The sequence below is a fragment of the Mus caroli genome, chromosome 12 (genome assembly GCF_900094665.2).
Source record: "Mus caroli chromosome 12, CAROLI_EIJ_v1.1, whole genome shotgun sequence".
NCBI lineage: Eukaryota > Metazoa > Chordata > Mammalia > Rodentia > Muridae > Mus > Mus caroli.
The window spans coordinates 53,183,800-53,207,091 of record NC_034581.1 but is presented as its reverse complement, the minus strand read 5'-3'; the positions used below and the strand labels follow the sequence as shown (position 1 = coordinate 53,207,091).

Sequence of the window (23,292 nt, the reverse complement as noted above, 5' to 3'; positions counted from 1 at the left end):
AGATAGATAGATAGATAGATAGATAGATGATAGATAGATAGATAGATAGATAGATAGATAGATAGATAGATAGATAGATAGATAGATAGATGAGTGGTTAAAAGCAATGCTCACCTCTTCTCCTGAGAGCTGTAGGTTTGCTTTGCTGGCTTCCCACTTATTTGTCTGTTCTGGTTCAGGGAATTTCTTTGCTGGTACTGAAGTAACACCAGTATATTTCTGCTTCTCACTCATAAGAGGAACACCATATATCAGTCTACAATTTATCAAAAACAATACTTTTGTTTTTAAAGTTATTGGTGAAGCAAAAACAGACCACCCTCATTTTGCTTACCTCTGCTTAAGTCAATGCACTGACATTTACAGTCTGAACTCAGAAGACATCATGAAGAAGACAATTCAAAATTAAAGAAAAATCTGGCTCTGAACACAGATGAGTGATGGTTTGGATTCACTATATGAGAAGAGTATATTTGCTTTGTAAAAACATAACAACAAAACACATTTTAAAACCTTATTATGGGGCTGGAGAAATGGCTCAGTTGATAAAGAATAATAGCTGCTCTTCCAGGGGACTTGAGTTCAATTCTTAGAACCCACAATGGCAGCTCTTGACAGTCTCTAGTTTCAGTGGATCCAAAAACCCCTGCTGGCACAAGACATGCATGTGGTTCATAGACATATATGCAGGCAAAACACTCATACATAGAAAACGAAATAATTTTTATAATGTATTTCTAAATTTCTTCCCCACTCTAAATTCACAACCAAATATTCATTTCTTAGACTAGGGCCAAATCACCAGCCTAAATAAAACTGCCAAGATACATGTGGCTTTCCCTTTTGAATTTACATCTTGCCAAAATGAAAATGTTTGTTTAGACAGAAAAGATGAGGTGTTGGAGACTGGTTCGAGTGCTTTGATTCAATAGGGAATCTGCATGTCCAAACGCTAAAGTTCCTTGTCCCCAGTTATGGTTTTGATTGATAAAGTTGCCAACAGCCAATGGTTGGGCACAGGGTAGGACACTTGGAGTTGCTCGGACTAGGACACAGAGAAGAACAGGGAGAATTGCCAGGACTCGGATGGAACACAGGAACAGCAGGAGATAAGGCCAACCAGTCATGTGAGATTTTTGGGTTAGTGACCACTGGCTACTTCCTTGACTGGGCCTAGGGTAGCAGGTGGAGGATGAAAAGTGCCCAATCATTGACACAGCAAAGGCATTTTAAAAATAAGCTTGTGTGTGTGTGTGTGTGTGTGTGTGTGTGTGTGTGTGTGCATGTGAGTGTGTGTGTGCGTGTGTGTCTTTCATTCCCAAATCCAAAGAGCTGCTGTCCAGGTAGCTGGAAGTGTGCAACCTGCCAGGAACACAAAGCAATATAGCTAAAAAACCTCACAGAAACAATCAAGTTTTCTCTCAGTAAGCAATACAGGCTTGGAGCTAAGAATGTCTATAGTATACATGCATATATCATATAAAACTTTAAGCATGAAAGAAGAATGTATCAGTAATATGCAACTTAAGCAACTTCTTAAGGTATGTCAATATTGCATGTAAAGGTACTGTAATAAGTAAAAAACGAGCATAAGTCAGGCTAACTCATATAGTGGCAGTGTTAATCATACAAGAAAAGGCTACTGGTGCCTCTGATTTTAAACATTCCATTATAGGAACAAAAATAGCTTTGTGAGTCATCAACTATCAAGGATAAACATACACAAACCCAGTTGACTTATCATTTAATAATATGCTGAACTCTCAAAGCCCATCTTACCAGCTCTTCATGTGGAAAGCATTACCTCTTCCATCAGGAGCCACCTCTTATCTTACCTAGTCAAATATCTGGATTCAAAGAGAAATTATAGCCAACCCCCAGCAAATTGAATACAAATACTACACACAAAGTCTATGCTCCTCCCGATGGTGGTGAGGACAGTGAGAAGAGACCTCTCCTGGAACTGATGTTTTCTAGATGTGACTCAGGACCACTCTCTATGTGCACTCATACATGTACCATTTAGAAGGAATAAGGCTCTGGTGTGTCTGTTGGCAAGCATCATCAGGACATGCCAAGTTCTTCCACAGTAGTGTTCCAAAGTTACTGCTTTTGTTAGTTTTACATTTTATTTTGTCAATGAGAATATCAAATAAGAGTGAAATTCTGAGATAGTCAAAGAATCTTGATTCCTTGACAATTAAGTAAGGAGCTATGTTACCAAATTGGGCTTCCAGTTCTGAGCCTTCCTGAGCCAGAAGGAGTCCCCTTGGCAGCCAGCTCAGTTGCTATGTGGGTATTTCTGCAAGTCCTCCCAGGCCCATTTATTTCAAGCCCTCCACTAAACAAACATTGCTTGATTCCTTTTTTGCTTCAAATAACTAAAAGGATTTCTGTTTTCTGCAACTCAATCTTGACTTCTAGGTCTAGAAAAGAACCAGTTTGAGTCTTGACAGGAAGAAAATGAACCTAGAATGTAAATATATCAAGATACAGTATTTTTAACATCACACTGTGGGGAAAGGGGACAGTGGTTAGGGGCAAGGTGACATAATATCTACTACCTTACAGTAACATTGTTCTATTTGTTTAGCTAGAAGCCATCAGTAGAGTAGCAATCATCATTTACATTTACTATCTTCAGATTCCAAAAGCACAATTATGTGTCTTAGTTGGTCAAATGAATGTGGAAGGAGTCATTGACATTCTATAGTGTTAGCTCTGACATACCCAGAGCCTTAGTGGAATGGCCATCTAGGGTTAGCAATGGTTCCTACATGTCAGATGTGAGTTAATTATTCAGAAATTTCTCTCTTGATTATCTATGTTCCCCCTTTCTAAGAGAAGACAATCCCATCTTCCTAAAATCTTTCAGAAACACCATGATCGTCTGGGTTCAGACTGTAAATCTCTAACTTTGCCCCATTTCCAAGTGTAGGTGTCCACTCTGTTTGTTCTCTCTGGTGTCTCTCCTGTCGATCATGTATTCTCTCACTGAGTCCTGTGCTATCAGTGTTTCAGATTCTTTACCTGCAGACTCTTCCTCCTCCAATTCACGTTACACACCTATGACAGGGGATATTAACAGGTGTCAATCACTTCCTCGTCAAACACTCCAATGATTAAGCTATAATAGGGCCTAAGCTATAGTACCTGGCATCCAGGTTCTTCTATACCGTGAAGTCCTTCTATCTTGCCAATCTTACTTCACTTCCCCAACCCTTCATTTGATCTATATCTAATATGAAAAAGGTGGACTAACAACTGGATGGATACTAGGTACTAAGTATAGAGCATTATAGGGGCAGACAATTATAGTTCATTGTGGGTGGGAACAGCAAGGGCTCCAAGATCTTTATACATCTCCATTACCCAGTCAAAACATTTTTTTCTCCTTAATCTTCCTACTATGTTTGATCTGTTCTTTCATTATAGAACATCTTCTATTTTGTCTTATATTTTTCTCTTAATAGAAAATAGCCCAGGGCTGGGGGTGGGGAAGGATAAAATTAATTTTCTGCTTCCAGAGGACTTGAATGTAGTAGTTATGAGATAAATGATAGCCTTTGGTTAGAGAAAAAAAAAAGAGTCTCATGCCCAAAAGTAGACCCTGGAAAATCAAAGTCCATCCTAGGATGTTGCAGAGGTACTACAAGGGCACTCCATAACCATCACAAGTGTCTTATATGTACTTTGCAAGTCACGGACACTCACCATACACCAATGAACAAGAAGCTGGGGCTATGCAGGCAGCCATCCGTGTTTTCACCCTCTGGGCAGGTGATTCTGTATTGTCTGAGAGCCTCTGATTACCACTAGCTTTTCTAAAACTACTTGATCATAAGACACCTTGAGGCGACTATCAGAAATACAGCTTCCCACACCTCCTTTGGAGATTCAGATTCAGTAGGCTTGCAAATTAATACACTAAGCGAGCATGCCAAATGCTCTTTATGCTCATCAAAGTGTTAACCTCACCAACACTGGGGAAAGACTGAGACTCTGTGATGAGACCACAGCCTGGACTTTAACCCTAAGTTGGCCACTTACAGTTATGTTGGTGTTATGATTTGAATATGATTTGTATTCACCAAAACCTCAGGTTGAGTTGTTCCCAAAAAGTAGCAATGATGAGAGGTTGGGCCTACTGAGAGGTGTAGCCTCATGAGAGGTGGGGCCTAATGAGAGGTATCTGAGCCATAAGGCTACAGCTCTGATAAATTAACCAATGCCGTGTTTGCAAGAATAAGTTAGCTCTGGTGATCAGGAATTCATCTTCATTTCTGTTTTTCTCACGTGCCTTCTTGTGCTTTCATTTTCCATCATGAGCTGAAGGAGCATGAGTTCCTAAACAGATGCAGCTGGCCACTCTGGGAGTCCTGAGACTCTAGTGTAAATCTGGTTGGTTGTTAATAAATTATCCTGTTTTGGGTATTCTGTTAGACCAAAACAAAACAGACTAAGGCACTTGAGTAGGATACTTTCCCTTCCTTAATCTGTTCCCTCATTTATTAATGGCAACGCTGATTGGCATCTCCATCTACTTCTTAGGAATAATGTTCGCAGACAATACATGCTCAGTAAATGGCTGAAATTATAATTGATATTGTTCTATCAAGGAAGCAGCTAACAGAACAAAACAAGCCCATTTCTCTAACAGTACAGGAGCTACACCTTTTTAAAGTCATTCCTGTCTACCATCAGACCAGGATATGAAATATATTTCTTACTGTAAGTTGCTAACAACACAAGCTTAGAAGACATTTTGCTCTAAGTAGTGAGAACTCGAATTTACATGTACGTAACTGTGAATCACATCCTACAAAACAGAGGCTTCTCCCTCTGCAGCCCTCCTCTGCCTTGGGAAGACCCTGTGAGAAGAAACACTACACCACAGCTTCACTCTCTTTTCCTTAGAAAGAGTACCTTGCTACATGGTGTATAAAAATCTCAGGGAACATTCTGAGGAGACCATTGTCAGTTTCATAGAATGTGTGTATAGGAAAACTAAGGATATTCACTTACAAAAACCTTACCAAGATTTTATTTATATGCAATAGGGTGTTCTACATACCACTTTCAAAACACTCATAGCTTCGGTTTAGTGGTTATTAAATTGATTTTTAAAACCCACTTGCAGGGTCTCATGCCACAATTTGGAAAACCGTAGCTATATTGTTTAAAAAAGTAGACCCTAGGACTGGAAAAATTTTGTAAGCTCGTCTTAGATGCTAAGCTACACACCAAGTTTCTTCATCCTTGTGTAATTTTTCTTTAAAATCTGCAGCAGAGACACATGAAAATTTTTGCATGTTTTTTTTGAAAGCAAGGAATAGAGTCTCAAAATTATGAGCCTGTAGGAAAATTTATGTGTAACTATATAGATTTTTACATTTATAAAATATGGCTGGGGGGGGTTGGTTGCTCTTTTTAACCACTGTAAGTTCGTTGCTACATGCAAACAGTGACATCTGGTGGAATGATATCGTTTTACTTTCTAAAATATATATAATATTTTATATATATATATATATATATCTTTCAGAAATATGTAAGCTTGAGTTATAGGTTAAGATTGAGAATAATTTCGTTTTTATGTCTTTCCATACAAAAACATACTAGTCAACTGTCTTATCAAAAACTGATATGTACGCTGAAACATAAAAACATACAATTGAGTGTCTCGTCAAACACCGAGGTGCACACTGAGACATCTTTGTGTCATTACCTCTCTGTGCTGTTAAAAACACACACACGCCGGAGCTCAGCAGTTAAGAGCACTTGCAGTTCTTCCAGAGACCTAAATTTTGATTGTCAGTACCTACCCAGTGGCTCACAACAGTCTGTAACTCCATTTCCAGGAGATCTGACACCATCTTCTGGCCTCCATGAATACCAGGCATGAGCACAATGCACAGACATACATGTAGGCCAAATACCCAAACACATGACAAGAGGAAAAAAAGTACACAAAAGTGCTTCATAGCAATGAAAATATGTACCAAATGTGTCTGTAACAGAAACTTAATTGAGGCCAGAATTGACGCTGGTTCTAACCTTGCCATGTATTTGGGAATACAGAACTTTGCCTTTGTCTCTTTATCCACACAAGAAGAGAGTTAGGGTAAGAGAGTTAAGATAATATAACCCTGATGTATGTTCTTATATGATACATACCACCAACTAAACCTCAGACAAGAAATAAGTCTTAGAATCTCCAGTATAATACCTCAGGTTATTGCCTAGATTATACAGCAAGGAATGCGGTTAAGAGAAGGATTGAAGTGGGGCCAGGAACAGCCTGCCTACTGAGAAATGGCAGACAATAAGGAGAATGAGGAATGAAAGACAATCCCTGATACCCATTGTACTGGCTGGTTTTGTGTGTCAACTTGACACAAGCTGGAGTTATCACAGAGAAAGGAACCTCCCTTGAGGAAATGCCTCCATGAGATGCACCTGTGGGGCATTTTCTCAATCTGAGATCAAGGTGGGAGGGCCCCTTGTGAGTGGTACTATCTCTGGGCTGGTAATCTTGGGTTCTATAAGAAAGCAAGCTGAGCAAGCCAGGGGAAGCAAGCCAGTAAGTAACATCCTTCCATGGCCTCTGCATCAATTCCTGCTTCCTGACCTGCTTGAGTTCCAGTCCTGACTTCCTTTGGTGATGAACAGCAATGTGGAAGTGTAAGCTGAATAAACCCTTTCCTCCCCAACTTGCTTCTTGGTCATATTGTTTTGTGCAGGACTGGAAACCCTAAAACATCCATGTTGGAAGGACATAAAGAATGCAAAGCATATTAAGAATGAGGTACCAGAGACCACAGACAATGGTATTCTATGCGTAGCATCAGAATGTGTTAGCAGAAGTCAGTGGCACTTTGATGGGGATTGCATTGAATCTGTAGATTGCTTTCAGCAAGATAGCCAGTTTTACCATATTAATTCTGCCAATCCATGAGCATCGGAGATTTGGAGCCAGGAAGCAGGAGTGGTTGGGTTGGGGAGCAGGGGAAGTGGGGAGGGTACAGGGGATTTTCAGAGAGGAAACTAGGAAAGGGGATAGCATTTGAAATGTAAATGAAGAAAACATCTAATAAAAAAAAGAAGCTTGTGGCACATTCTGGTGGGGAGGAAAGTGCACTGAGAAATGGGGAATTTAAAAAAGAAAATAGGAGCATTCAGAAATCCCAAAGCCGTATGGACTTACATAATTAGTATGAAGAAGTCCCCCACACACTGTAAGCAAAGACTGATACTGTAATTAGAGGGCAATGGAACAATGGTGAACTACCAAGGGGGGGGGGGTGAGTTACGACTTGTCCTGTGTAACCAGGAACTGAAAACAGGGTGAGAATGTGAATCCAGAACACAACATCAAGAGAAAGTGAGTCCCAGGTGCAGGAGGCTGTGACTTACAGAGGCCATGAGATGCAATACAAACCACCCTGAGAGTCAGAACCGCCTGAGTCTGAATCCCAGCTTTCACTGGCTATGTACAGATGAATGAGTTTCCTAAATGTCATGCGGCAGGTTCTTCACTTGGGAAATGAAGTATCTTATATACTACATACATGTTAGTGCAGACAACTCTCCTCAGTCTCTATTACGTAACTGTCTTTTTTCTTAGCAAATATCCCTATCTTCCTTGCAGGAGTTGGATGAAGTTGTCCAAGCACGACCATTCTTCATACAGCTGATTTGTAAGTCATATGGTATAGAGGGAATAGCGTTAAGATAATTACACATCTCTCTCTGCACAATGCAATTCATATCTCTTCAAAGGAGTAGATTTCAAATTAATGCAGTGTCATTCTTAGAAAGGATGTGTAAAATGTGTTCACAGAGAGGCCTAAAACAACCGCTATGATATAGAAAACCCAATAGGAAAAGAACGTCTTTAATACAGTCTCAACCAACACTGAGGGGATACAGGTAAAGTTTCAGATCTTGCTCCATATCCCTCAGTACTTTAGTGTTCTGAATGAGGGGAATACAAACCTCTTGCCAGCCTACTTCAAATCTTACAGAAGTATTTTAGTACTTCCAAGCTGGAGGGTGTAAACACTGTCAGGGGGACCTGCCCTGCGTTATTTTGGGTAGCCAGAAAAGGCCTTTCCTCAGTCTTCCTCCAAATATGAATACACAGACAAATCCAATACCAGTTTTATGAGGAGAACCTGCAATGTATTACAAAGAAATATAGTCGAGGAGACCAATGAAGAATGTCAGGGGTAAACAAAAAATATCATTAAGAGATTCATATGGTCTACAGGATAAAAAGCTCTAGTGTGGAATGAAACAGGTAATAAAGACTTATACGTTCCTTAAGCGACTAAGAAAAATGATCTGGTAACTATTGGAGGAGGGATGGTGATTTTTGAACTTCACACCTCAAAACATAAAACCACTGATGAGCAGAAGTTTGAGAGATAAATATAGAAAACGATGTACATGAAGAATACAAAATTAAGATCCAACATATAGCTATTGGTATTTATAAAGAAATGCATAAAATAAATATAATGCAAACATTATTCAAGCAAAATAGAAAAATCCTCACCCAAAGAGATATAGTATCAGGAGGGCTTTGTAAGTATAAGGAAGAGTTAATTAGAAAGCAGTCCACCCCCCAAACATATGCTAGTGAGATTAAAACAAAATTTAAACACCTATAAGGATCTTGGAGTAGTAGATTACATGCAAATAAAACCACAGGCTTGATTCAAGTTTTTCTCTCATTAACAATAAGTAACAAGAATAAGTGGGATGTTAGATCCTGATTGTCAAAATAATTGCGTCAAGAATCACCTAGGAGACAAACTTCTGGGATGCCAGTGAGAGTTGCTAGACCAGGCTAACTGAAGTGAAAAAGCCCATCCCAAGTGTGGGCAGTATAATTACACACAAGTGCCACTAGGAGCATCGCTGTGCACCTACCTGAGTAATTAATACTCATCATCAGGTACATGGCACTTAGAACCATGGACCTTAAGACACTTACTTTGAGAACATAAGCAGATGTGAAAAGAAGCCACAGTTTAAGCCCTAGACACTCCACCCAAGAGAAGGGAGACAAGAATGGACACAGGGAGCTAGAAGAATAGCTCACCAGTTAGTGTACACTGTTCTTGCATATGAGCCAAACACAGCTTTCAGCCCCCACTTGGGTAGCTCATCACCACCTATAACTCAACTCCAAGGGGATGCAACACCTCTGGCCTCTGCAGGCACCTGCACTCATGTGAACACACACACACACACACAGAGAGAGAGAGAGAGAGAGAGAGAGAGAGAGATTGTGTGCATGTGCACACATGTATATCATGCACACATGCATACACACACACAAACATACTGAAAATAAATCTTTAAAATGGGGTGGGGGGCCTTTTGCAGCCATCAGTGGATCACAGCCGCCAAAATGAAGTTCAATCCCTTCGTGACTTCTGATGGAAGCAAGAACCGCAAACGGCATTTCAATGCACCCTCTCACATTCGGAGGAAGATCATGTCTTCCCCTCTTTCTAGAGACAGAAGTATAATGTTTGGTCTATGCCTATTCAGAAGGATGATGAAGTTCAGGTTGTTCAAGGACACTATAAAGGCCAGCAGATTGTCAAGGTGGTCCAAGTGTACAGGAAGAAATACATTATCTACATTGAGCAAGTCCATCGAGAGAAAGCTAATAGCACAACTGTCCACGTGGGCATCCACCCCAGCAAGGTGGTTATCACCAGGCTAAAACTGGACAAGGACTGCAAGAAGATCCTGGAAAGGAAAGCCTAGTCCCAACAAGTAGGAAAGGAGAAGGGCAAATACAAGGAAGAAACAATCAAGAAGATGCAAGAGTAGAGACATCTCATGCACAGCTTTCATTAAAGACTATTTAAGTTAAAAAAAAAATGGGGTGGGGGGAGGAGAGGGCCAAGAATGAGACATAGAGGTCAATGTGGATCCTAAGAGCAATGGGAAGAACAGCTTCACAGAAGAGTAACTGATTGTTCCAAATGCCACTGCAAAACGAAGGCAGGAACAATGTTTTTAGAGATGTTATTTTTATTGATAACTACATCTTTCTGTCTGCAGCAATATGGCACATGTGTGCAGGTGCCTGCAGAGGCCAGAAGAGAGTGTCTGCTTTCCTGAAGCTAACATTACAGATGGTTGTGGGCTGCCAGAAGTGTGCTGAGTGCCAAATGGTTCCTCTGGAAGAACAGGGGTTAAAAGGGCACATGAGACAGCTTGGAGTGATGAAAGAGAAGAGGAAATTTATGTAATCACATTATAATATCCAAAATTAAAGGAGTATTTTTTTAAAGCTGGGTATGGTGTCTTGCACTTAAATACCAGCATCAGAAAGGTAGAGACACAGGTGTATCCGTGGAGCTCACTGGCCAACCAGTCCAATCTCCTTGGGGAGTTCCAAGTCAATAACTTTGTATCAAAAAAATAGTAACTGGTGCATGAGGAATGATGTTCAAGAATGTCATCTCTATCTCTATCTATCTACCTATATATATCTATATCTATATATGCATATGCATGCCCCTACATATGCACATATATGCCCCCACACATGAACTTGCACATACATGCATAAACATAGCAAGAACTCATAGTCACATGCAAAAAATGAAGTAAAAAATTAAAATACTAATTTCCAGTAAAAAAAATTAAAATACTAATACATTTCCAGATGGCCAGATTGTATACAATTGCTTTTCTTATTTTCTTTATATATATTTTTTATGTAGTCATTAAAATATTAATTTGTAACAAGTAATAAGATAGGCATTTAATTATAACAATCTAACCTTTTGATTTTCATTGTTATTGCTACTGTTTTAATGAATGATACTGATGATCTGTCTATAAACTTAACCAAGAATTTGTAATCTGAATGCAGGTTAGTTCAAAGTTTTGGAATTCACTCCATAAGCATCTCTCTGGATCAGGAGGCTGGCAGCAGTGATAATTGGTTGAGGTCAGCCAGTGCCCTGTAGGGGCAGCATGTCTGCCACCACCTCTTTTTGTATTCATGCAAATCAACAAAATTGTTTTACATCAGCAAAGCAGTGAAATGGAACAAGCCTTCACAGAAAGACGCAAACCCGTGGGATCTAAGATATCAAAGTACTGCCACTTCAGGGTGTCCTGTAAGGTTCCGAATGTGGATCCCATGGGCTCGGTTCCCCGGATGAATAAAATGAAAACAAGAGAATGAGAACTAAGCACGAGGATGCACTTCTCTGCCTCCCAGAGATTAGGAATCTCAGGTACATGTTCCTTCCTCCATGATGTTGGCCTTTTTTTTTTTTTCTTGCCAACATAGACTGTGTTTCCTCAAACCATGATCTCAAACAACTCCTTTCTCCCTTAAGTTTTTGGCAAGTCTTTTGTCACAGCAATGGACAAAGTAATAAATAGTACAGAGGTAGGGGCAGATGAGATCTGGGCTTCCTTTCTACCCTGATATTTCTCTGTCCATGTCACCACTATTGTGATCCACTATCAGCCCATCCCCAGAGCTGAGCAGGAGCTGGCAATGCCCCTTTACTCTCCCCACTGAGCACTGGGTAAGCCTTTGTGTGGCATCCATTCTCAGGTATTTTCAAGAGTAAAGAGACTACTACAGTTAGATTTCCAAATCAGTGAGGAAAAGAAGAGACAGAGAGATTATTTAAAAGATTATAAAAATTACAGATGGACCAGGCATTTTTTCTCAGGAAAGCCATAAAAATCTCTAAGAAAATGCAGGACAATGCACTTAAATTTAAGTGTAGACATGCCTTTTATGATAACCACACCAACACTAAAACATATAAAGGAGAGTGCGCCGGAGAGCAGAGCGTGGGCCTGCCTTAAATCTCAACTTTCGGAGGGCTGAGGCAGAAGGATCACAGTATGTTTGAGGCTACCCTGGCTACATAGTAAGTTCCAGGCTAGCCTGCACTACTGTATGACATCCTGACTTGTATCCCTGCCCACAAAAGTTTTACTGCCTGCAACCCAAAACTTCTGCATATCATAAAATACCATCCACATAATTGAAGAGTAAGGTTAAAAAAAAAATGCCTTCAATATATGTGGCAAGTAATTTAAAACTTAAATATAAAAGACAGGTTACAAATCAATGAGTAATGAATAACAAGATTATGGGGTTTTTCAAAGGGAAAAATGATTAGTCATAAAACACATAAAAATGTTCAAACTTACCTAAAGTGACTTTTAAATAAAGTAAGATGTTTAAGCTTTTGAATTTATTTTATTTTATGTGTATGGGTATTTTGTCTGTATGCATATTTGTTCACAATTTGCATGCCTGGTTCCTGAGGAGACCTGAAGAAGGCACTAGATCTCCTAGAACTGGAGATACAGACAATTGAACTGCTATGATGCTGGGAACTGAACCCTCATCCTCTGTAAAAGCAGTCAGTCCTGAGATACCTCTCCAGCCCAAAAGATTGTTTTTTAGTTAATGATGTAGACAATAGTAATTTCCCTGCATGCCATAGGCCCTGGGTTCAATCCCCATGCATAGAAAATATATATATATTATTTATAAATATATTTATAAATAATATATATGGTATTTCTTCATAACAATAGAAACCCTAATGAAGACACATACAGATTATATATATATATATATATATATATATATATATATATATATATACACACATACACACATATATATATATGTGTGTGTGTATATATATACATAACCACACAAAATGTCTGTGTATGTATATATACATATGTGTATATATACATGTATATATGTATATATGCACATATGTATATATACATGTATATATGCATGTATAATATATACATATACACACAGACATTTTGTGTGCGTGTGAGTGTGTGTGTGTGTGTGTGTGTGTGTGTGTGTGTGTATTCCTCCAAGTGAGTATCTCATCTGTGTGGATGTTTGTCTCCTCAACAGGTTAGTGGGAAAAAATGCTAATTTACAAAAATCAAGTTACACGTACAAGGATGGCAAGAGACTGAGCAGTGTCATGAATTTTCATGAAACAATACCACCAGAGCTTAGTAAATTAGAGAATAGATTAAATAAATTCACTGTTCACACATAACTTTGGGAGAAAAGCTGACATTATAGAATGTCATGTATGGTTTCAGCACAGTAACAAGAAATGTCTGAGCAGCTGCTTACTAACTACTAACAGCTCCACTGTCTCAACACGTTTACTGATTGTTCTCCTGCTTTAAAACCTTAATTCAGGAAGACAGGTACAACTTTGAAACCAGCCTGGTAGGTTCATCAAATTTTAGGATAGCCTGGGCTACATAACAATGAACTGCCTCCAAAACCACAATAAAAATCCATACCAATACTTAGGAACATGACAATTACTGAGCATGAGCAAGGCCCTAGGTTTAAACCATAGCATGCAAAAATAAAAATTTCATATTAAGACATCAAAATTAATGTCTATAAATATCTCTATAAATCACAAAATTCATTTTAAAGTAGATATTCAATACGAAATATTTAACAATATAAATGTACATTCAACTAGTACCTTTGCTATTTTGGATAAACTGAGTGTATATATCCTTACCATTCTAGTAAAATATTCTTGGTATTTACCACAAATAACAATTCTATGTGTAGAAATAGCAAGGCACTAAGGCTTCATAGCCACGGGTACTATTATGATTTAGAGTTCACTATTCTCATTACAGCCAAAGCAGATCTGTGAAGTGAGAGGCACTTGCTTGGTGTTTACAGTTACTTTTCTTCAGAACTCTTATTAAAGCAAGAAAAATGATACATTTCTCTCAAGTTGTAGGCTCTGCAGACAGCTATGTTTTGAATAGCTAAAGCTATGTTTAGGAGGGTAATCCTCAGGAGACGAATGCTAGAGAATTAAGTATTCAATACTTAAAGTAACTTTTTATTTGAGATTTAAGAACAAATTGCCAAGAATTATCAGTATCAAACAGAGCATTTAGGAAAAAGGAAAGGAAAAAGGAAAGAGGGATCTACTTGGGAGAACAAAAACTTAGAATTGGAAAGAACACAGCAGTTTTAACACATTGCTGAATAATATATAAGCTGTGTATAACATTGTCTGGCTCAGTGGCAGAGAGCTTTGCCTGGCATGCTCCAGGCCTGGGTTCAGCCTTCAGAACCAAAGGGCAGTGGGGTAGAATCTCATGGCGACTGGATTACACATGATCACATGATCTTTACTGTACTCCCAGCTTTAGGCCGTTATTTTTTTATCAGAGATGCTGAAACAGTTCCCAATTTCCAAACCCCATACACTGATTTTCAAAATGTCTTCAGTGACAAAACTGGGAGGTTTCAGGTGCATGCTGTGAATGCATCCTGAAAACACACTCCGTTTCCATAAGAGCTAAACGTGATGCTGGTTTGAATTCTTTCTTGCAAGGAGTCAAATTTAAGTTCATTCTGGCTGTGGAACACCAATGGACGATTTGTAAACTGTAAAAGATTGGATGCAATGCTCCAATTTTTACTAAAAAAAAAAAAAGACCAACCTGAGGAAACCAGTTCAGAGTATCTTATGAAGAAGAGTAATAGTAGTCGTGTGTGACTCACCACAGCTAGAGGTGATCTGATAGGATCTTATCCTTGTACGTGTAGCATAAACGTCAATTCTGAATAGCATCCAATTTAATTCAATGTTTAATTTCTTATTTTTCTTAATGTAGGTAATGGATTGGTTTTTTGTTGTTGTTGTTGTTGTTGTTGTTGTTTTTCTGAGTCCTACCTATCTTTTCAAAGGTGAGAGACTAGATGGTGTTTGTAGTGGGACACTGACTTGTAGACATGAAAACTCATCCTTTGGGGAAGAGGAGGGTTGCATGATGCAAACATTTTTCTTAATTTGCACAAGTGTAACAATACATACAATATTAAAGTAGATAAGTAGATACACGGTGTATCTGGAGGCTGTGGGGTTAAAATTTAGCCAGGAGGTATGATTAGGACTCAAATGTCTTAAATATATATTTTACATGGAGAAAAAGATAAGAAAAGAATGAGTGAGGTCAAACCAAGTTAGACATCCCTGGATCCTATCCTCTACTCAGAGATAACTTGGGCAAATAACTTGATATTATGAAGCCTACATTTCCTCATGAATTAAACAGAAATTATGACTTCTCCTTTAACAGTTGAAAATTCAAACAAAAAACATGCAAAAGTAGGTAACACTATGCTCAGAGTATTTTTTGCTACTAAGCCAATATCAGTTCTCTTCCCCTTCCTCTCCTCTTGTGAGGACGGTGTGGATCATATGCTGTTCACAGAACAATGTGTGGATTCCAACAGACGGAAACACACTCCTGGAATGATTTCCAAACCAGGGCTTCTGATCTATCCAGGAACAAAGTGTGTCGGCAGACTCTAGTCAAACACCTCCTGGCATTCTCTTCCCAAAACCTTGATAAACTGCTTAACTTCCATGTATCTTATTCCACATTTGCATCCCAAAGTTGTCATGAAATTAGAAAAAAGAAAAGAAAGAATGTATCTAATATACTTGTAGAACTGGGTTAATCGGTCAAATTTCCTAATGATAAATGGGTAAAGATGCCTCTCAATGTTCTGTGTTAAAAACTTGATTTCCAAAGAAACCATTTTAAAGGAAGGACCTAGAAGGGTACAGCATGAAGCTTCTGCCATCAATGAATTAATTAGAAGACTCTTTCTCTCACACACATTCTCTCCCTGTCTCTGAATGCTTTTGACAGTTTAAAACAAAACCACCAGAAAACTCTTACCTTTCTCTCTGTTCATCAACACAGTGGTCACCTGAAAGAGGCAACCCCAATAGTCCAAGGACAGCCTTGTGACCTTTCCTGTCGGGAGTGTGGTACACTCGAGAAGCCAGGCACAGATCCACAGGCAACTCCATGGTTGGGACTCTGGTGCACAGGTCATGAAGATGAGAAGGGAGATGAGCCTGTGGTATTCTGCAACAGGAAATAAAGTGAACCTCTTTCATCATTTTACAAGTGTTAGATAAGAAATACATTGATACTGACAGTTCAGTGCAGGCTCTAAAAAGGACCGGGAAGTATGGAATCAGACACAAAACTATAATAATGCTTTATGGCAAATTTAATATTCCAGCATTGCGAAATGCCCAGAGGTTCTAATTCATACCAAGCTACGTGTCTTGCATATACCACACAAAGAATAGGTTTAAGGCAAACTCATCAATCCTCCACTCCTCTCTTGAATTCTGTAACTTGGTCCAGCATTTCTTCCTAGAACAATACCCATACTACAGAAACCCATCGGAGCAACACTGTATCTTCAGGTGTTCCATCCCTTCCCACTCCTGAAAGGTGCCTCTCTCTTTCCTGTAGGTGAGGAGAGCGCAGTGAAGTTACCATGGGCTGCTTTATTGATACTGTATGTCACCTACCATCCAACCAACCTTTTAAGCACCTTCTATGTGCCAGGTGCTGGGTTCTTTACACATTTTAACCCTCAGAAGATAACTCTCTTGTGATCTCTCCGGTATATATATATATATATATATATATATATATATATATATATATACCAGAGATCACCCTTTCTTTGGAGCAGACCTAGTTTGACTAGGTCAGCAAATTATCAGCTACTGGGTTCCAAGCACAGTATTTCTGTCCATAAACTCAGTGCCTTTCCAATCCAGACTGAGAACTCTTGAGAGGCATTCTTCCTCTCATGCTGCTCAACCTTAACACAACTGCCAACGTGAGGAGCTTGGTACTTGTAGACCACATTCTATAAGATCTTCAGGGTGTAGCTGACAGTGTTGATCCTCCTTGAAACCGTTCTTCCCCTATGAGCTTTTTAGAGCAGCCCTTACCCCCAGATTTCCATCTTTTAATTCTGTCTTAGTTTGAAGTCTCTAGCTCCCCAATTGGGTGTGCCTTCTAGGTTTGAACTTCTCTTTGAACATAAGTAAACTCCTCTCCATGGGGATTTCTTTCTCTCTGCTGAATGCTCCCACATCTCCTCCTGGCATCACAACAACCTAGATCCCTCATGCTCAAGATACAAGATATCTAACATCTCTCTCCTTCACTTGCAAATCCAACACAAAGCAAAGGTCCATCTTCTCTACCGTAATTACCAGCACACTCCAGGCCTGGTCCTCCTCACAAGCAAGGCTTTCTCAGGTGACAAGGGCACTGTACTGCCTTTTCCTATTTGAAAAGTCCCATTGTAGATCCATCTTAGCTCCTTTCCTCAACACAGTGGTTCTGTTGCTTACTGCAGCGGCCCAATGTTTAGAATCCAAGGTAAGAGTGTAGTTCTGAGGTTGGACTGCCTGCATTTAAATACTTTTAAAATTCTCATTTGGTCAAAGGCCTTAACTTAAAAAGAGTAAATGCAACTACAACAGCCTCTCACATAGCAGATGTCAACTGTTATCAGCTTGAAGGACAAGACACAAAGACAAACTGCTTTCTAACCTTCTGTTCATGTCTAAACATCCTTCAGACAATAATACCCTGATGACAGACACCTCTGCAGAGGGTCTCTCTCTCTCTCTCTCTCTCTCTCTCTCTCTCTCTCTCTCTCTCTCTCTCTCTCTCCTTCATTTTCTGCTTTACTTCTCTTTCCCTTTGATGATGGTGGGAGGGATTTGTATTTTATAAATGTCTCTTACCAGATACTGTGTTAGTCCTATGGTTTGGAGCTGGGGGTTGTTTAGTTGCTTGTTTGTTTGCGTTTGGTTTGGTTTGACCTATACCCAGCGGTCAGTGCTGCTCTGTATACTAGCCCGTGTGTCTCAACAACCCCAACTAGAAGCATCGTATACACAATATAGATTTTGACATGGTCTGGGACAGGATCAGACCCTTAGATCTTGAGCTTGCAAGTTATATTACCAGCTTCTCTAAACATCTTTAGTAAAAGAATGGAATAAAATTTTCTAGCTTTTTACATTTATGAGAACTGTTTTTTAAAAAATAAAATGAATATGCTCAGGCTGTAGAATTACTCATTTTATTTTTACTGTTAATGAAATTATACTGTGTGGCATTTCGCCTATTGGTAGGCATACTATGGGCAGTATTCAGTCATGCACAAAGTGGTCTATGACATTTCCAAAATAGCGTAGACTCTGCAAAGGACAAGGTATGACATGTGTGAACACTGTGGGGGAGGGACAGCAGCACATCCTAAAGCCTGTGAAGTGTCCGAGACAAGAAACCTCATTGGGAGAGTGAAAAGCAGTGACCAGGAAGGTGGGGCTACAGGCTCTCCCCTCCTAGGAAATGGAGGGGGAGGAACAGGGAAAGGAACAAAGGGGTAAGCTCCCCATGTCAAGCCTATGTGAACCATCATCCTGCTTCAGACAGGTCCTGGCTAGCAGAGTGTGCTTAAGATCATACAACTGATTGTCTTCATGTAGAAGCAACCGAGCTGCATTCCTGTGCTTCCATCAGTCTAAGGAAACAGCTTAGCAAGTGACTCTCTCTTGGTGTACTGAGCAAAAGAGCAGGGTGCTGCGATGGGGACCTGTGTTCCAGGGTGATCACATACTTTGAGGGCTAGTCACTGGTGAGAAAAGACAGACTGGCTGAGGACAAAGGACCAGTGTACGAAAGGTTCGGCATGATTTTTCCAAGACGCACTTTTATAAGTGACTCCCTACCAAAAAAATAAAGTGACTTCCTTCAATGCCCTATATTTCTTCTCCTGCATTTCTGTCGTGTTTCTCTATAATGGAAATTTCTTTAAAAAATCAGGTGGTGTGAATTAAAATAACAAATACATATCAATAAGGTCTACAAATATTTTTGGCATTCTTGAGAAAGCCTCTGTGTTTTTACAGCACATTCTCTTTAAGCAGGACTATTTGTCATTCTTTGAAACACTAAGACATAAGAAAAGAAAAGACCTTGACTCTGTGTGTGGCCACACTACTTTGCTTAATGCACTAAATGCAAGGATTTTTAGGGACAAAAAAAAAAATCAAGAAGTTTCTGCTCCGTTGATAATCTGACAGTAACTATTTATTGAAGGTAAAATGCTTGCTGCCTGCTGTCACTGTTTGTTTTAATACATAATCTTGCTAACTAAATGAGCTTAGAGCAATGCAGATAACAACGGCATGCACAGGGTCACTTAGATGCCAATTTCACTGTTTTATCAGTTTCGGAATTCCTTGCCCGTGAATTTACTCTCCGCTTCTAAACCGTGAGTGGTGTCCATCTACAAAGTTTCAGCCGGCAGTTGAGGAAAAATAAAACAGGTTGTCTACCATGTCTGCACTTTCCCTGTATCCAAAGCAACAATAAAAGCCAATAATTAAAGTTTCTTTAAACCTCTATAAAGAGGTAAATGAAGGCTAATCTAGAATAAAGCAGCCCATAAAAAAAGGAAAAGAAAATAGTGGGTGAAAGGAAGAGAAAACCAGTTTCAACAAGGTTGAGCAGCATCTGAATTGCACTCCCAGGGCACTATTGAAACCTGCAGCTGTATTCTTGTGTGAGACCTAAACTCCATTAAAGAACATTTTTGTAGACCTTTTGTCTCATTTTACTTTGTTTGGACAATTTTTATCTTATTGGTCTTCTGATTGTACATTTTGGTTTCTGGTTGCGTGTGTGTGTGTGTGTGTGTGTGTGTGTGTGTGTGTGTGTGTGTGTGTTTCTTCTTTTCTGTTTGTTTGGGGCTTTGTCCCTTTGTTCATTTGTGTTTTAGGGAGAGAGAGAAAGAATATAAAGTTAGGTGGGCAGGGAGGTAGGGAGGATCTGGGAGCCAGATGGGAGGGGAAGACATGATCAAAATATATTATCTATAAAAAAAGTACTCAATAATTATAAAAGAAACTTCGTTAAAGGTACAGCCAGGGGAAAGGGAAATGTGAACAGACAGCGGAGAGAAACCTAAGTCACTACATTGACTAGCCTGAAAATTAAGCAATACAGTAAAAAACAAAAACCAAACCAGTTCATCAAACCATGATTAAAGCAACGGCCTTTTCATTCTAACTGTTGTTATATAAGTACTCTTCGCACACAGAAACAGAGAGCGTGGAGGGAAACACGCCTGTCCCAGATAGAAATCCCGCCACAAACTTTTCCTTTGACAAGTTTCCACTTGGATCTCCGCGTGAGGCATTTAGTTTTTTCTTTAAAAAAAAAAAAAAAACTGTACTTTTACGTATCAAGCCACTGAATGACTAATGTTTGGATAGGAAAACGTGGAAAGGGGTTGCAGAGACAGCTCAGTAGTGAACAGAGCTTGATGCGCCTGCCTGTGGAGGACTGGACTCCCAGTACCCACCCCATCCTTAACTCTGGTTCCAAGGGTTCCAGCGCCCTCTTTTGGCCTCTCCAGACACCAGGCCTGCATTTGGTGCTCATACATGCATGCAAGCAAACATTCACACATATGAAATAAAAATAAATATTTAAAGAGAAAAACAGAAAATATATAAATTCAAGGAAGTTACTTTTTAATTAGTTTTCTATCCTCAGGTTTTACAGATATTCTTGGTTTCGGTAACTTTTTTGGTCTACTTTTATATGTTGGCTTAAGTTCTCTTCCTCTGATTTGCATGAATCCTCTTGGTTCCACCTTTAAAAATACACAAAGCATGCTGTTAAAAAAAAAACAGTTGGAACATGAAGAGTTAAACTTTTCTCTCATATTTAATGCTGTCTCATATTTAAACTCCTGATTTCTATAATATAGCAGAATATAAATACCAAAGGTAACTTACTGTTTCTAAAACATTCCTAATTTTTTACATATATTGATGATTTTTTTAATTTTATTAGAAATTTTCTTTATTTACATTTCAATGTTATCCCCTTTCCTGGTCTCCCTTCAAAAACTCCCTCCCCTTACCTCCTCTCCCCTCCCCTGCTCACCAACTCACCTACTCCTGCTTCCTGGCCCTGGCATTCCCCTACCCTGGGGCATAGAGCCTTCACAGGACCAAGGGCCTCTCCTCCCATTGATGACCAACTAGGCCATCCTCTGCTCCATATGTAGCAAGAGCCATGAGTCCGACTATGTGAACTCTTTGGTTGGTGGTTTAATCCCTGGGAGCTCTGGGGGTACTGGTTAGTTGATATTGTTCCTCCTATGGAGCTGTAAACCCCTTCAACTTCTTGGATCCTTTCTCTAGCTCCTTCATTGGGGGACCCTGTGCTCAGTCCAATGGATGGCTGTGAGCATCTCCTTCTGTATTTGTCAGGCACTGGCAGAGCCTTTCAGGGGACAGCCATATCAGTTAGCATTTTATTTATAAGATGAACCCTGGGTCTCAAGCATGCTAAGCAAATGCTCTACCATTAAGCTATGCCCCAAAAATATGCTGGGTTTTTGCTTGTATGAAATGTGTGTTCATATGTATGTTCACATGTGTGTTTGTGTGTGTGGAGATCCAAGGCTGGAGAGCTGACAAATCCTCCATCACTTTCCACCCTACTCGCTGGGGGTCTGGTCACTCGACTGAACCCACAGCTCACCAGTTCAGTTAGTCTTGCTAGCCTGCTTGTTCCAGGGATGCTGTCTTCCACCTTCTAAGCCTGAAACGAAACAAACCAAGAAGCCTGCATAGGACAGACCTACCTCCTCTGGGTATATGTTATAGTTATATAGCTTGGTGTTCGTGTGGGACTCCTAATGGCAGAGTGTGGGCTATCTTAGCCTATTTTAGGGACCCTTTCCTCCTTCTGGGTTGCCTCATTCAGCCTCAATCTGAGGGGAGATGCCTAGTCTTACTGAACTTGATATCCCGTGGTTGGTTTCTATCCATGAGAGGCTGGCCCTTTTCTAAAAGAGGAGTGGATGGGGGAGGGGGGAAACAAAAGAGAAGTGGGGGAAGGGGCTGGGGTAAGAAGATGGAGGAGAAACAGCCACCAGGGTGTTTTTTTTTTTAAAGAAAAAAACAAAAGAAAGAATATATACATATAACATATATGATATGTATGTATATACATTTTTTAAAAGCAGGCTACATTATTCACTTGGCATTTAAGTGAATTAAAGGGACTGTGTCCTGATCCATCTCCCCTCCTATTCTTCCTGACAGACGTACACACACACACACACACACACCTTGATTTGCTGTTTTAGTAGAACCTGCCCTTAGTTTCTGGAAGTTTGGCAAGATTTCTGATTATAAGCACAGCTAAAAGGAGCTCTAATGCTTTATAGTATAATTCTGAGTGTTATTTATCAAACGGTACTCCTTAGAGTTGGACGTGTGTTATATTTCTATTGCCTGGCACACTCAAAGACATTCTGTCTCACACATAGTTGCCTCTTAATGATTATATGTTGAAAACACCGGTTTCTCGGATCTCCTAGAAATGTTTCAGACTATGTGGTTGTAATAATTTCCACACAAGAGTTTTCTTCTTGGGATGCTCTGTGCTTTGTTTTGAGACTAGATTCCAGGGTTCCTAGCCAAGGCAGAGGTATGGCTGGATAAGTAAGAGAAGGCTAGGTGAAGGAAAGTTATTACAGTCACCTGCAGGATTTGGGCTTAACTCTGTAAAAAAAAAAAAAAGTTTCCTCTTGCAGTTTCTTAGGTAAGGAATTAGGAAGTCATGAAACAAGATGACTCCATTCTCACCTGCAGTTTGTACCTGAACTCTGCCTACAGTGCCTCCAGCAGTCCTCTGTTTGAATGGGGATAGGGACCATGAATATGAATACCCAGGGTCAGCCATTTCCTCTTCCAAACACTCCAGTCACACACATTTGTTCTCTTTCCTTACCTCTGAGCCTAACAACTTTCATCTACCAGACTAGAGTCAAACCTCAGGAACTACTAGCGTACAGTTAGTTCCTTTCTGCTTCACAGACAGTCAAGTACTTGAATATATTTACTGCCTTGGGCTAGTTTCCCCCTCAGATGAACATCTCTGGTGCCTCCTTCAACACCACTTCAAAACCGTTCCATGGAAGGTGGAATATCCTCCTGTGGTTGGATACTTGGATATGAACGCAATATTTGGCATGGGACATAATCAGATCAACCAGGTGAAGGATGATGATCCTCTATGGCATTCATCAACCAGGATAAACCACACCTGTATTTGTCTTCTTATGACAAGACGACGATGTTATAATTTAAAGCCCTGAGGTTCTTCACATTTGTTGCTAAATCCTACCTTGTACTTGGTTGGTGGACCCAAAGGCAAAACATACCTTAGCCCCTCTAAAATCAGGGACTAGACAAGGCTGTCCACTTTCTCCATACCTATTCAACATAGTACTTGAAGTCCTAGCCAGAGCAATTCGACAACAAA

The 23,292-nt window shown here is 39.7% G+C and overlaps 1 protein-coding gene and 1 pseudogene across 8 annotated transcripts in view; one reads left to right on the top strand and one right to left on the bottom strand.

The window, feature by feature from the left end:
• Ttc6 (tetratricopeptide repeat domain 6) overlaps positions 1–23,292 on the bottom strand; it is a 173,422-nt gene that overhangs the window by 91,325 nt on the left and 58,805 nt on the right. For 7 of the 8 annotated variants that reach the window (XM_021179231.1, XM_021179236.1, XM_021179237.1 and 4 more), the window contains 3 exons: positions 20,478–20,602; positions 15,790–15,981; positions 115–256 (listed from right to left, as the gene is read on the bottom strand). In XM_021179231.1, coding sequence (XP_021034890.1) covers positions 115–256; positions 15,790–15,981; positions 20,478–20,602 — 459 coding nt within the window. Of the gene's footprint in view, positions 1–114; positions 257–15,789; positions 15,982–20,477; positions 20,603–21,501; positions 21,554–23,292 lie in introns of those variants that run through there. The other variant, XM_029484967.1, reaches the window with a different exon arrangement.
• On the top strand, positions 9,422–9,852 carry LOC110307035 (annotated as a pseudogene).